At 37.1% G+C, this 16,165-nt stretch overlaps 1 protein-coding gene and 1 pseudogene across 1 annotated transcript in view; one reads left to right on the forward strand and one right to left on the reverse strand.

The window, feature by feature from the left end:
- Window positions 1–284: 284 nt before the first annotated feature.
- Window positions 285–2,634, forward strand: LOC127422353 (rRNA methyltransferase 3A, mitochondrial-like; annotated as a pseudogene).
- Window positions 2,635–6,791: 4,157 nt separating this feature from the next.
- Window positions 6,792–16,165, reverse strand: part of LOC127422346 (nucleoredoxin) — a 120,007-nt gene continuing 110,633 nt past the window's right edge. The window contains exon 8 of the mRNA XM_051665803.1: window positions 6,792–7,797. Coding sequence (XP_051521763.1) covers window positions 7,615–7,797 — 183 coding nt within the window. The 3' untranslated portion in view covers window positions 6,792–7,614. The remainder of the gene's footprint in view (window positions 7,798–16,165) is intronic.

Genomic DNA, 16,165 nt, shown 5'->3' on the forward strand with positions numbered 1-16,165 from the left:
CAACAAAATAATAAGGCTAACATCTGCTTAACATCAAGATGTATAACATATAAATAATAGCATTACAAGCCAAGACATCATATTAGTGAATTCAGCAACTGCATTTATACAGTTCTTGCAACTTCAGGAAATACAGAATTAATCACGACTATGTACTTTAATCAATTGACACTCCTGAATTCAGTTACTGTAATAAAAAATAAAATAAAATAATATATATATATATATATATATATATATATATATAATATAATATAATATAATATTATTATTATTATTATTTTTTGACTACATAATGAGCGGGAAGCGATCATTGGTCATAGACCTACATTCAGAGGTCAAGCATCTGTCATTCTCCCTGCAGGAAGGTGGCCAGTGTGACTCACTCCAGAGCATTTCGTGATCAAGAGGGTAAGATGTTGCTGGAGGGCAGGCGTCTGATCAGTGATGCTCTTGCTGCTGTTCTTCAGTGCTGTGGAGTGGCTGCAGGAGCTTCCACTAGATAGGTGTTTAAGTGTCCTTGGAATGGTCCTAAATGTAGGCTTTATTTTCTGTATGCAACATATAGTTTTTTACTGATTTGGAGTTAAATATGTCCAGGAGATTTTCTTGACTGGTTTTGTGTGAATCACCCATTAATGGCTATTAATAAGCTAAAATGACATATTTCTATCAACTTTCAGCTATATTCTCAAAACCTGATGCCTCCCATCTGGCATTTCGTAAGGACACACGTCTTCAGTCGGTACCTTTGTTCCTGATCTGTGACAATGTGGGGGATGCTGGAAATCTTGGGACTATTTTACACTGTGCTGCAGCTGCAGGATGTGACCGTGTTCTCCTCACCAAAGGTATGTAATAAGTGTGAAGTTTCTGCACCACTAGCGGCACAAAATGGAATTGCGAAAATAATGACTTTCCTAATAGCTTTTTCCGAACACAGACAGCAGTTGCGGCATAATGTTGATTACCACAAAAAATCATTTCGACTCGTCCCTCCTTTTCTTAAAAAAAAAACACAAAAATCTGGGTTACAGTGAGGCACTTATAATTAGGGATGTGATGGTATTTGGTTTATCACAGTAATTAACATGCACGATATTGTTATCGTTGGCACTTCAAAACACCGTAAATAATTCTAGATAAACTTTTAGCCAAATTGTTTAGATTTTTCTTTTTTTTTTTTTTTTTTTTTTGCGTGTGCGCGGCATAAATGACACACACATACTCTGATGTAAACAAAACCAACATTGACAAGAAGCATGGCTGTAGGAGAAATGCAGCTAGGGTTGCCACCCGTCCCGTAAAATAAGGGATCGTCCCGTATTTAAAGACAAAATGCTGCGTCCCATTTTGAATCAATACGGGACGCAATGGCGTCACGGTGAAATTGTTCCAGATCGCCAAATTTAACATTGATATAAGTTGGAAAATGTGCCTATGGTGGGTAAGGGACCGTCTGAAAAGTCCACACATTGTGCTAATACTGTGGAGTGTATGGTAAGGGACCGTCTGAAAAGCCCACAAATGGTGGTAAACTGTGGAGTTTTTTTCTATATAAATGTTCAAGATCAAACAGTGTATGAATACAATCATAAAGACAAGTACAGGTGAAGGAAAAAAATAAAATAAATTAAATACAAATTATAAAAAAATATGTATAAACCATCCAAAATGTATACATAAATAAGATAAAGAAGACTTAATAAATTATTTTATAAGTCAGGGGTCAGGAAAGTTCTAATTTCAGCATATAAGGAAGGATATATAATTTTTATTAATAACGCATATTTACTCTTAACTCTTAAAGTTTGTGATTAGGGGCTGTCGATTGTGCTGAATTTGTATTAAACCTGGATTATTCCTTTAAATTGTGATAGAACAAAATATTGTAACATCGATAATTTGCACACCTCTGCATTACATGGAATCTGAAATTTTTGTGGAGAAGGGGATGATGCAACAGGAATGTTTTTTCCAGGTTGTTTGGATCCCTGGGAGCCAAAGGTTCTACGTTCAGCAATTTGGAGCTCATTTGCGCCTACCTGTCTTTTCTAGTTTGGACTGGGATGACATTTCCAAGCACTTAACCGAAGGACGTGATCGTCCATGTAGCAGATGACTTTAATAATTTTATAAAAGGCACTGCAACAGAGACTGTTCCTGAAAAAACAGAAAATGGCTTTTCAGATGAATACATCAAAAGTGACTCTGATGAGGAGTTGGATGATGAACTTTCACTGCCGCATGTGATGCCTCAGGTGTACCATGAGAGATGGGCTCAGAGAAGCACAGCTCTGGTCATTGGTGGAGAGATGCATGGACTGAGTCTGGAAGCTCTTGGATTGGCTGAGAAAATGGAGGGTAAAAGACTCTTTGTGCCCATGACTCCAGGAGTGGAAAGTTTGAACTCAGCAATGGCTGCTAGTATACTGTTGTTTGAAGGCAGGAGGAAACTTCTGAAGTGGTCAGACAAAGTACGCAGACAAGCAAGATCTAAAATGTAATCATGAGTGTTCTTGTAATGTAAAAAACATTTCACTAATACTGTTCAGTTCTCTTATTGAATACTGATGTACCTTTACTTCTGACTGTTTTTGATATTTATTTTTTATTTTTTTTATAAAATCTACAGAAAACTGAAAACCAAAAACTTGATTGTGGCTTTATTTATCCAGAAGAGGGTGCTTGAGAATTTTCACATTAACAAAGTTTTAAAGGGATAGTTCACCCAAAAATGAAAATTGTCATCCTTTACTCACCTTCATGTCGTTCCAAACCTGTATGATATTTTTTCTTTTATAGGACACAAAGGGAGAATTTAGGCCGAGAACTAGGGACTGACTCAGTCACTATTCACTTTCATTGCATCTTTTTTTTCCACTCAATGAACGTGATTGGTGTCTGAGGCTAACAATTATGCCTCACATCTCCTTTTGTGTTCCACAGAATAAAGAAAGCCATATGGATTTGGGAAAACATGAGCACTGTAAACCCTAATAAGTTAGCAGAAAGTTTGAGTCAATCAGTTACATAAATTTTTAATGTTAATATAACTTTCAGATTTTGATTTTGTACTGCACATGCATGTTAATTGCTCTTAACTTGAAATATTAAGTAAGCTAACTCATACATTTTAATGGCACTTAATTTTAACTCTGGTTGAACTTAAAATTACCATGTAAGCTCAACTTAAACACTTCAAGTCAAGGGAACATAACGAGCTAGTACTGTGAAAGCTAGCATGCTGAATTCATGCTAATTGGAAACACTGTGCTTTGATTAGAATAGCAATTGCTCAATGAGTAAAGCAATATACTGTAGAACCATTTTAAATTGTACCTGTCCTCAACCTTAAGCTCAAGCTCCAATATTTACCATAATGGTAACCCTCAAAAACTTTAACATAACAGAACCCCTCCCAAATAACACAACAAGACATTAAACACTAACAAGTCCAGCGGTACAAACAAATGGATTAATTTCAGATTATTTTACTCTGGATAGGGGCACTCGGCAGGGTTGCCCTCTTTCCCCATTATTGTTCTGTCTTGCCCTGGAACCATCAGCAGCCGCGATAAGAAAGCAGGATGATTTTCCAGGAGTGGTTGCGGGAGGTGTGGCGCATAAACTTTTGCTTTATGCAGATGATATTTTATTATTTGTCTCTGAACCTACTAGATCTATGCCTTGCCTCCACAGAATTATTAATTCCTTTTCCAAGTTCTCAAGATACAAAGTTAATTGGTCTAAATCCGAAGCTTTGGCTCTGACAGCGTACTGCCCAGTAACGGCTTTCCAGCCGGGCGCCTTCCAATGGCCCAAACAGGGCATTAAATATTTAGGTATTTTATTCCCAGCAAATTTGTCTGATTTAGTTAGTGATAATTTTGACCCTTTAATAAAAAGGTTTTCGAGCGATGTGGGCAGGTGGGCTTCATTACACTTATCGATGATTGGGAAGGTTAATGTTATTAAAATGAACTGTATTCCAAAATTTAACTACCTGCTACAATCTCTCCCAGTAGATGTCCCCCTCTCTTATTTCAAGCAATTTGATAGCATAGTGAAGTCCTTCATTTGGAATGGTAAACGTCCCAGATTACACTTCAGTAAGTTTCATAGGCCGATGGACAAAGGTCAGCTAGGCCTACCCAAGATTCTGTTTTATTGTTATGCATTTGGTCTCAGACATTTGGCTCATTGGTCGCTTCCACCTGAAAGAGCCCCTCCCTGGTTCTGCATTGAACAAGAACTGCTTGCCCCTATTTTGCCACTGCAAAGCCTTTCTATCAATCTAACCAGAGAAGTTAAATCACACCCCATCATTTCACATTTGCACTCAGTATGGACAAAAGTGTCCAGAGTGTTTAACTCAGATAATTATTTAAATGTTGCCTCGAGCATATGGCTAAACCCCAAACTATGTATTAATAAGTCCCCTTTTTGTTGGTCAGAGTGGATTGCGAGGGGGGTTACTACACTAGGTGATCTTTATGAGAGTGGTGTGATGAGATCCTTTGAAAATTTGGTTCAATATTTTGGGATTCCCAGATCTCTGTTTTTTAGGTATCTTCAGTTATGCCACTTGCTCTTTACTATTTTTGGGAGTAGCATACACTCCCCTAAAGCAGCAGATACTCTAGGAGAGGTGAATCTGCTTTTGGAAAAGGTCATGAGGCATCAGTGTATTACTCCCTGTTAATTCAGAGTCTGAGGGATGGAACTTCGACTTCTCTCAAGAGACTGTGGGAGAAAGATTTGAACTTGGTATTGGAGGAGGGAGTGTTGAATAAGATTCTAAAAGACATTAAGTCTACATCTAGAGATGCAAGGGTCCGTCTGATGCAATTTAAGATTTTAGATCGATTATATTGGACCCTCTAGATTGTATAGGCTGGGTTTAAAAGGCACACCCACCTGTTGGCGTTGCCAGTTGGAAGATGGAGATTTATTACATGCCTTCTGGTCTTGTTCGAGGATTCAGGAATTTTGGTTGAGAGTCCAGAATTTTGTTTCCGAGGTCCTGGGCACTCAGGTTCTGTTTTGTCCCAGACTTTGTGTGTTGGGCGATGGGGCGGTTATGGATATAGCTGATGGGTATGTAAAGAGGTGGGTCCTCACCGGCGTGATGATCGGGAGACAGATAATTGTGAGGAGATGGAAGTCGACGGGTGCTCCCTCTTTTTATGAATGGTGCACCAAATTGGGCAAGGTAGCGTCATTTGAAGAGATGTCATATAGACGGCTTGGCAATTCGGCTGCATATGATAAGAAATGGGGCAGGTTTTTGGCCTTTTTGGGGGTGCTCGGTGACGGGCTGTGGAGAGAGACATTTTGTTTGGTTTGGATATATATTTGTTAAATTAGATTGTTTTATATATATATATATAAGTGTTTCCTTTTAAATGTTTTTTTTTTTTTTTCTGTATATTTTCATTTTGTGTTGGACCACTGGTTGTGTGTGTGTGTGTGTGTGTGTATGGGGGGGGGGGGGGTGTTCAGGGGAAGGGACATATAATTTTATAAATTGATTCAGTGTGTGTATGCTCTGTTTGTGTTATCCTGTTTATTTGAATCAATAAAATGTTAATAAAAAAAAAAAAACCTAACAAGCCCCCCCCCCCCATACATTCATCTTATACAAAGACACTTAATTTTAACATTTACTCTCCCTGTGTATGACTTTCTTCTGATGAATACAAATTAAGATTTTAGAAGACTATTTCAGCTCTTTTGGTCCACAAAATGGAAGTGAATGGGTGCCAAAATTTTGATGCTCCAAAAAGCACAAAGACAGCAAAAAAATAATCCATATGACTCCAGTGGTTAAATCAATGTCTTCAGAAGTGATATGATAGGTGTGGGTGAGAAACAGATCAATATTTAAGTCAATTTTTGCTAGAAATTCTTCTCCCTGCCCAGTAGGAGGTGTATACATGAAGAATGTGAATCACCAAAAACACAAGAATAATGTGAACGTGAAAGAGTGGAGATTGACTTAACAGGGAGGTGACTTTATAGTAAAAATACTGATCTGTTTTTCACTCACACCTATTATATAGTTTCTGAAGACATTGATTTAACCACTGAACAAATATGGATTACTTTTATGTTAACTTATGTGATTTTTGGAGCTTCAAAATGTTGGCTTGCATTGTATGGACCAAAAGAGCTGAGATATTCTGCTAAAGAAAGTCATACACTGGGATGGCATAAGGGTGAGTAAATGATGAGAGACTTCTAATTTTTGGATGAACTATCCCTTTAAGGAATATTTGTAATGGAATACTAGTGTGCCGTTTAGTACAAACGACAAAGAATACACTATACTGATCACTTTTTTTAAGGAATATGTGAAACAGTACACATTATGCAACGAGAAGCATTTCAAACCATAGTGTGCTACATTTGTCACATGAACTTATGTTGCATGTTTAATTCAGTGAGTGGCATCCGGTTATATCAGAGAAAAAGTTATGCATTTTGAATCAAATTGTGTGTGAAAATGTCTAGCCTTTTGTAAGTCTGATCAAATGACTTGAGCTGAAAATGTATTGATATTACGGTTTCATCTCACTGGAAATGGAATTGTGGGATACAGTGTTCAGAGCAGTATGCTGTGGTTGTATGTTGCAAATATAGTCGATCACTTGTGCATAAAGTAAATGTACACACTGTGCACAGTATTCATAGTGTATGCTGCAGAAATACTGTAATAGGAGTGGAATAGTGGTATGCTATTACGGACACAGCCATAGGTATAAAGAGAACACAGAAACATATTTGACAGTGAGTTTTTATGGCCATGATGTCATTTAAAACACAACCAAGGAGAGACAGACTTTGTGCTCTAATTGGCTACACTTAGTAAGTTTGCGATTCAATTCTGTTTTTGTGCCTTCAAAAAATTCCAGACTGCTTTAATACAGGGGACCTTCACAGAAAATCCACTTAAATGTCATGTTTGAGATGGGAACCGATCAGTCAATATCAAAACATCAAATATCAACAAGAAGGTGGGCAAAGTCCTTTTAAGAATCAACTGCATTTAAAAAATAACCAGCGGCAGCTATTCACTGCTAGAATCAACAGTGCCTTCTATACAAGGATATTAACATCAGCTTGTTCATGTATGCATATTTATCAGCACCCATAGGAAGAGAATCACAGCTGTACAGAACATATGGCCACATAAACTGTGCAGTGTCTGTGGATTATCCTCCAGAAAAGTAAAAATAATACATCTACCAAGCTATATTTGCTCTTGATTCTTGAAACAATATCCAAGGATAGAAGGAAATACTTATAAAATCTTGATAAAAGCAAAAAGCAAGAAAAACAAAGTTGCGTTCACTTGCAGCCGTAGGGTTTTATTTGCGAAATAAAATCTGCAATTTACCATCTGCGCTGTAGTAAATGCAAGGCACCACAGGAGGCGGCGGTCACTTCATGATGGAGGGGCACGTATTAAAAGAAGCAAAATGTCAATAGAAAGTAAGCTTCTGCTTGAACTGTCTGACAGGAAGAGAGGGAAAGCCCGCCTGGATGTCAAGGGCCAGATGGAGGTTTAGGTGGCGGGGATTTTAGAGCTGTCCGGGACTTCACCCCACATTAAATGGGCTCTGGTTTGAGTTTCTCAGCCAGAAAGTCATTGACAAATTGTTCTACCACAGCCGGTGTGATCTCCTCCACGTCTTTAACGTATTTGGCACGAGCCGACATGTCCAGGATGGTGAGAAGTGGTGCAGCCTCAGGCAGATTGGTGTAATCCCGCAGTGAATCACTCATATCATCCTGTGAAGTGAAGAAAAAAGCTATTGTAAATATCACTGTCTGTGAAAAGCATACAAGTTAAACACCAACAGTGGAAAATACATTTTTTGCAAGTTTCCAGCAGCAAGCAATGATGTGTGACACAAACGGAACATATTTGATGTTTAATGTGCAGCAGGATTTTTGACCAATGAGATTTATATGTGGGCGGGGCCATATATAGGGCCTTTTACGGGTGGGACATGTCCCTACCACTTTTTGCAATAGCTTTCATTAGGAAAGTGTTTAACGCAGAAGAAACATCTCCGGTTCTTTGTTACCATTTCGTTCATGTGTGTTATATTAAGTAGCGATCCAGCACTTAAGTTTGTTATTTTTTATGTTAAATCACAAAGCAAAATGCAAAGAGATGTGTCTCGCTTATAATATATATCCACTGACATACAGACGCAATCTTGCCTGGATGAATACTCATAATGTTACAATTCAACTGTATTAATCTTTTTTCAAGCAAACACAATAAAACTGAGACAAATAGGGTAAAGGTTAAGCTACATTAGTACCAAGTCAATACTAAAATAAAAAAAAGATGTCACGATACCAGTTTTTCTGCAGTACTGATAGTACCGACTCAATTTGATATCCACGCGTTGTCTGACTGAAACACGACTGCTTTCAAATGCTCACACACAAATTTGCCACATTTGATAAAATAATGAATGCACAATTAATCAAATTAAAATCGTGATGTGTCCTGGTGTGTTTAATAAACCACGAAAGGTGCAATTTAGTCTGCAAGTGCTGCACGCTTCAAAGTGTGTGTGAAGCCACTCATCCACTTAAAACTCTACATTATGAGCATTACGCTGTGCAAGTTGCAGGAGATGACAGAGCAGAACACTCATTCAAAGTGAAGCACGCAGCACATGCAGTCTTTATATTTATTTAATTAATTAATTGCAGCATTTGCACTTTGATAATCATACTGGGCCAAATAAAAAACCACTTTTCCAGAGGTGTGAAGCTACTGTCAAAAACACAATGAAAAGCCTTCACGTCAAAATAAAGGCTTGATTCAATTGCACATGTGAAATTTTGAAATAATTGTGACATTAATATTACAACGACATAGTAAAATGTAATATTCACCATAATAATAATAATAACAATAATAATAAATAAGCAATATATCACAAGCAAGAGTGCTGTTTTCATCAGTGTTTTCATTTATACTGTGATGCTCTGTTGTGCAGAACTTTATATGACAAAAAAGACCAATGTTGTGTTTTAGATTATGCTGTGAGGATCTTTACTGAAGCACATAGAAAATGCAGTTGTAATGAACCTTTGTAATGTGTCCGCCCGGAGTCAATATACTGATGCACACACCACAACAGCGCTTCCCTGTCAGTGATAATGATGGAGAAAGACCTCTTAGCAATATTATCTGATGTACAAAACAAGCCCAGGTGGAGTTCAAAGTGGCGCTGGCATAGAAGCTCTGATGCAAATCATGAACGCAGCTTCAGGATTGCTGTAACAAAGCGGATAGCCACAGTCTACTGGCAGATTAATATTGTGGAGGATGAGAGTTTAAGAGATTTAATCCCCATTGCAATGAATACTTAACCTATGGGGACTAAATCCATCTTTACACAGCATAGGTGGCACAGAAGCTCCATCTGAATTTTCACAGGTGTATTTTCACAGAGCAGGAATAAATGCTTTTACACAGCAGTTTGCAAATGCATAAGTAATGTTATGAGATGAATATTTTAAATGTAAAATTATGAATATATGAATAATATGAAATTAATGGGAAAAAAAATGAATTAAAACTCAACCTATGGGGACTAGTTCTTTCAATAAGTCAACCTCCCAATTAGACTTTGGGAAATGTTCAATGTTACTTGAATAGGTGTATTTTAGTGCATTTCTATCTTTATACTGTGGAAGGCTTTGTTTGTGGAAAAAAAAAAATATATTGTTACATATTGTTTTGTTTTCTTTCCTAAGATTGAAATAAATGCAATTTGACAGGAAAAGTATATATTATATATAGTGTCAAATTTCAGCACTTTCAAAATCTGTGATTAATCACGATTACACATTTTTATCGACTGGCAGCACTAGTTTAAAGATTTATGAATAAATTCAATTTGACACTATTTTGAGGATTAAATTGAATTAAACTTTAAAACATATTTAAGATAAAATAAGAGATTTCAGTAGGGCCTTATCTAATTCAGAAGCACTGCATGAGGAGGACATTTTTCTGTTCTCTTGTAGTCGAGACCTCCTCTGACTCCCCACTGAGGGGGAGGTCTCTGCTCCTGCAGGAGAGATCCAGGAGGGGGTATAAAAACATCACATCACCCAACACTGGAAAACTTCAAAGAGACGCATCACACCATGTGTGGGTGAGAAAATTCCCATTATTCCAGCAGGGGTTCTTAAATATATGATTGCAGGGTAACAAAGGGAGGCAGAGTGATTTTTTTTCTGAATGTCTATTTCAGGATGTGGGTTGACTTTTAATGACCCTATGAAATAAAAATTGGAGTTTTGTCTTTTAGTTTATTTTTATTAGCTTTAAAGCCATCTATATGCTAGTGTACTCATAACAGTTGACAATCTCTTCCGGGAAAACAAATATACTCAATATTTTTGATTACTCAATATTTACACAACAATATCCACTACAAAGATTTCTGTCCAATCAAATGCTCTACAATTAGATTTTCCCTCCCACTAATACCACCTGAAACCGACTAGCAAGAAGCAAATCGTGGTTCATGGATGTGACGTAACTAAAGCCTATTGGCTATTTAAAAAAAACAAAAGGGATGAGCCCTTCAATAGGAATGGGACAATATACTGAATTTTGATATATCACGAACCAAAATAAATGACTAACCATATCGAGGCGAAATTAGATATTTCGAAATTTGCAACATTGTTTTCTGTCCGTGTGATCATAAATTAAATGACCCATCAAACACCAAAATGTCTCTGTCACTTTTCTACACTATTTACTGAATTCGCACAATGTCCTAGAAGTGCTTAAATTTAGTTTTTAGAAATGTAAATACTGGAACACCTGGAAAATCTCCTTTTGTTTTGTTGAAAAATGCTTAAAATTAAATCAAAGTTGAGATTCACGCACTCCACTTTCATTGAATAATGTGTCATCATACCACTTCTGTTCTTTACAGTCTGTTGTTGATCAAAAAGTAAAAATAAACATTAATTTTAATCACACTCCTTTGTTAATGTGCACTGAAGTGATACACTGGAGATGCCCGTTGACATTCTTAAAGAGACAGGACCACTTTAGCTCGCTGCAAATTAATGTACACAACGTAATTTATTGTAAATTGCAAACAGTAACAGCACATATCATTATTATAAATGCAATTCCATGACATAAATTGTTGGAATGTAGAATTTTTCCTTTTTAAAAAAGCTAAAATGTAATTATAATATTGATGACAAATTATTACAAAAATTACACTTTCACATACTATAACTACACACACAAACAAACACACACACACACTTGAAGTCAGAAGTTTACATACACCATAGCCAAATACATTCAATCTCTTTTTTTTTTTTTTTTTTTTTTTTTTTACCAATTCCTGACATTTAATCTTAGAAAACATTCCCTGTCTTAGGTCAGTTAGGATCACTACTTATTTTAAGAATAATAGAAGAGAGAATGATTTATTTCAGCTTTTATTTCTTTCATCACATTCCCAGTGGGTAAGAAGTTTATATACACTTGGTTAGTATTTGGCAGCATTGCCTTTAAATTGTTTAACTTGGGTCAAACGTTTTGGGTAGCCTTCCACAAGCTTCTCACAATAAGTTGCTGGAATTTTGTCCCATTCCTCCAGACAGAACTGGTGTAACTGAGGCAGGTTTGTAGGCCTCCTTGCTCGCACATGCTTTTTCAGTTCTGCCCACAAATTTTCTATCGGATTGAGGTCAGGGCTTTGTGATGGCCACTCCAATACCTTGACTTTGTGGTCCTTAAGCCATTTTGCCACAACTTTGGAGATATGCTTGGGGTCATTGTCCATTTGGAAGACACATTTGTGACCGAGCTTTAACTTCCTGTCTGATGTCTTGAGATGTTGCTTCAATATATCCACATAGTTTTCCTTCCTCATGATGCCATCTATTTTGTGAAGTGCACCAGTCCCTCCTGCAGCAAAGCACTCCCACAACATGATGCTGCCACCCCCATGCTTCACGGTTGGGATGGTGTTCTTCGGCTTGCAAGCTTCACCCTTTTTCCTCCAAACATAACGATGGGCATTATGGCCAAACAGTTCAATTTTTGTTTCATCAGATCAGAGGACAATTCTCCAAAATGTAAGATCTTTGTCCCCATGTGCACTTGCAGACTGTAGTCTGGCTGGTGTTTATACTTGCGTACTATTGTTTGTACAAATGAACGTGGTACCTTCAAGCATTTGGAAATTGCTCCCAAGGACGAACCAGACTTGTGGAGGCCCACAATTTGTTTTCTGAGGTCTTGGCTGATTTCTTTTGATTTTCCCATGATGTCAAGCAAAGAGGCACTGAGTATGAAGGTAGGCCTTAAAATACATCCACAGATACACCTCCAATTGACTCCAATTAGCCTATCAGAAGCTAATTGCCTAAAGGCTTGACAATTTTCTGGAATTTTCCAAGCTACTTAAAGGCACAGTTAACTAACTGTATGTAAACTTCTAACCCACTGGAATTGTGATATAGTCAATTAAAGGTGAAACAATCTGTCTGTAAACAATTGTTGGAAAAATTACTTGTCATGCACATAGCAGATGTCCTAAACTACTTGCCAAAAGTAAAGTTTGCTAATATGAAATCTGTGGAGTGGTTAAAAAATAAGTTTTAATGACTTGAACCTAAGTGTATGTAAACTGACTTCGACTGTATATATATATATATATATTCCCACTTCTCCTCAGGAAGCCTCACAACATCCTCAAGGGATTTATGAGCAATAAGTAATACCGATGTGTGCCCTTAGCGACATCCAAAAATAACATCCTTTTCCCCACAAAGGAAAAACAAGCTTTCGAGGGCAGATGGGCCATCTGCCATTTCTCTATTACAAAACAACAATGTATCTCCTTATGAAATATTTCCAAATGAGACTACCTTTGGGAAGAACTGTGTAACTTGATATTGAGAAGATTAAAAAGCCAGTTACACGTTTGACCACAAGAGGGTGGTACAACAACAGCTTGTGTTTTTGAAGAACTCATGGTTTGTTCACTCCAGTTAAACAAATTATTCTACAGCAGTAAATTGATTAAACCGCACAATCAGATCTTGGGCCTGTAAAAGAAATGCTATGCTACCTAAAAAGGAAAAGAATGAGAACAGAAACTTTGTGACCTCGACTTCAAGTGAAACTGCTAACAGATGGAATGGAGGTATTGTTACGTTGAGGGCAAGAACAGGGCGTTTCACCAGTGGCTGCATGAAATTTGAATAGTCTAGCCATGACTACTGTTAAAGGAATAGTTCACTCAAAAATGAGACTTATGTCATAATTTCTCCTGTTCCAGTCCCTAATGACTAAGGTAATTTTTAATTGTATTTGGGCTGCTCTTTTCCATTTTCTGAAAATGAATGAGAACTGAGAGTCAGGCCCCAAAATGACAAAAAAAATCATGATAAAAATGGTCTTAAGCGCTGCATGAGTAACAGACTAAAATGCAAGTTATTCACTATGATAATTTTGTGTTCAATGAAAGAAAAAATAATACAGGTTTGGAAAAACATGAGGGTGAGTAACCGATGACAGAATTTTTATTTTTTTGCTAAAATATTCCTTTAAAAATACATCTGCTCAATACAAATGTAATATCACAAATAGCAGAACATGCTAAGAAGAGTAATATGGTGAAGTGCTGATTATGCATTTCCTATAATTTTAGAGCAGGAACGTGTATAGAGCGTCACGCATGGGGTCAATGGTGGTTTAACCCAATGGTTCTCAAACTTTTTGACTCCAAGGTCCCCCATTGTCAGAGAAAATATTCAAAGGCCCCCCCCCCCCCCATGTAGGCTATTAGATATTTATATTATAAGATATATCTATTATAAGATATTTCCTTAAAACTTGTGATTCCAGAAATGTCTAGAACTGTATATTCTTCATGAAAAGCAAGCTGTTGAAGGGAGTTATTACATTTTTAGAATTTTCAGTAAGCTTAATTATAATAATTATATAAAAATTATAATATCCTGTCATATTTTAAATAATATTAAGAAATCTCGAGGCCCCCCTGGAAGTGTGCTGAGGCCCCCTAGTGGGTCCCGACCCCCTGGTTGAGAGCCACTGGTTTAACCCATAATCACTTCCTTTTTCCAGGGCCCAGATCAGAATCAGAATGAGCTTTATTGCCAAGTATGCTTACACATACAAGGAACTTGTCTTGGTGACAGGAGCTTCTAGTGCACAACAATACAAAACAGCAACAAGACATAGATAATAAGAAATTTAATAAAACAATTAAATAAAAATTGAATAGAAAATAAAGTATATATAGATGCATTCAACTGTCCAATCACAACACAATGTAACGAAGAACTGTGTTCGGTGTACGGGAAACCCTGTATCAGGGAGACAATGCCTGACCAAATCGGACATATTACATAAGAAAAAAAATCATTTCTGGGATTTGTGCTAAATGCTCCCATGTAATGATTGCATACGGATAAAATCTGCAAAGTTGTCCTTCAGTAAAAGCAAATACTGTGAGAAATGGAGTCTGTCAGTGTAACCCTTCCAGGCTTGTAGATATGAAAAGATTACATCTCTCAGCCTGTCTGTCTCTCTGTGGAAAACCATGAATCTTCTTTTGTGATGCAGCCAACAGGAGGCACATTAACACACACACACACACACACACACACACACACACACACACACACACACACACACACACACACACAGAGAGACCTTAGATGCAATGCTAGTGAGGACCTTAGACATAGACAGTAGTTTTTATACTGAAATAATATGTGACCTGCTTCATCATTTTGAGACACTTGAGACAGACCGAGACATTTGAGACAGACTGAGTAATACATTTTGTGTTTTATTAACTAAAGTAAAAAGGAAAGTCTCAGCTTTCTAATGATACAGTTAGTCTATTGGCAACACTTTACAATTAACAGTAAGGTTCTATTTGTTAACATTAGTTAATGCATTACGTATAATGTACTAATAATGAAAATTTTTTAATAGCATTTAATAACCTTGGTTAATGTTAAATGGAGAATCAAATTTTCCTTGATATTTAGACATATAAGAGGTAACTGTACTATAAAAACACTGTAAATTTCAGAGCTCAAAATGTCCTCCCCGGTCAAAAAAAAGAGCATTTATTGTTGCCACCCTGCTGAAACATCTCATTTTAAAATCTGTGAGTTAGTGACGTTACGAAACATTGCTCATTTGAATTTACACATCCCACAACATGCGTCATCGCACTTTTGGCCCTGCCCACTGGCCCGCAGGTCAAGAGAGCAGGACAAACAGGCCTAGTGTGGCTAACTATTCCAGAACACCTAAGGGGACCCATCGGGACTATTTTGAATAATTTTGTATATAAACATGAACTACACAAACGTCTTTGACCGCTGCCATGTATCTCGCTTCTTTTAAAAGACGCGGTGTCAAGTTACAACTCTGAAGAAACAACTCCATTCTCTTTCATTCAGCTGCTGTGCCTCTTGTTGTTTTGAGCACAAACTCATCATGGATACGTTCTTTTGAAAATCTGCTTTATTTTTAATTGTTGGTGTATGTAAACATGAAATAGATGGACGTCTTTGACCATTTTGGTGTGTTTCTGGCCTACGCCTCAGTGCGAATTTTGTGTGCGTCATTTCACCGTGCTTTGGACTATGTATGTGCATTTTGTTTTGCTTATTTTTTTGGCTCATATCAGCATGAATTGCTTGTGAACCAGTCATAATACAATTCAAGCCTTGCAAAGGAAGTGGTACTGAAGGATGGGGCAGTTAAAAACACTTGGACCCGATCACAAAAACTTAAGTAAATGGTTTAATCCATGAATATTTCAAATGTCATGACTGTTTGATAGATTATGGTGCTGAGTGTTAACAGTTGTGCTTGAGACGAACAGTTTAATATATTAAGATGCAATGTGTTGGATGCGCGTTATGTGTAAACCCTGAAATTTAGTTTTATAATGTTGTGGAGCTTGTTCATTCTCTTCCAATTGAGTTTCACAAATTGCTGAATTTGAGGGGCTGCATGATGTTAGTCAATCATAACAGTGGGCATTTACGTTGAAGTTTCAAGGAGACACTGAATCCAAAACAGAGCGTTTCA

The sequence above is a fragment of the Myxocyprinus asiaticus genome, chromosome 31 (assembly GCF_019703515.2).
Source record: "Myxocyprinus asiaticus isolate MX2 ecotype Aquarium Trade chromosome 31, UBuf_Myxa_2, whole genome shotgun sequence".
Classification (NCBI taxonomy): domain Eukaryota; kingdom Metazoa; phylum Chordata; class Actinopteri; order Cypriniformes; family Catostomidae; genus Myxocyprinus; species Myxocyprinus asiaticus.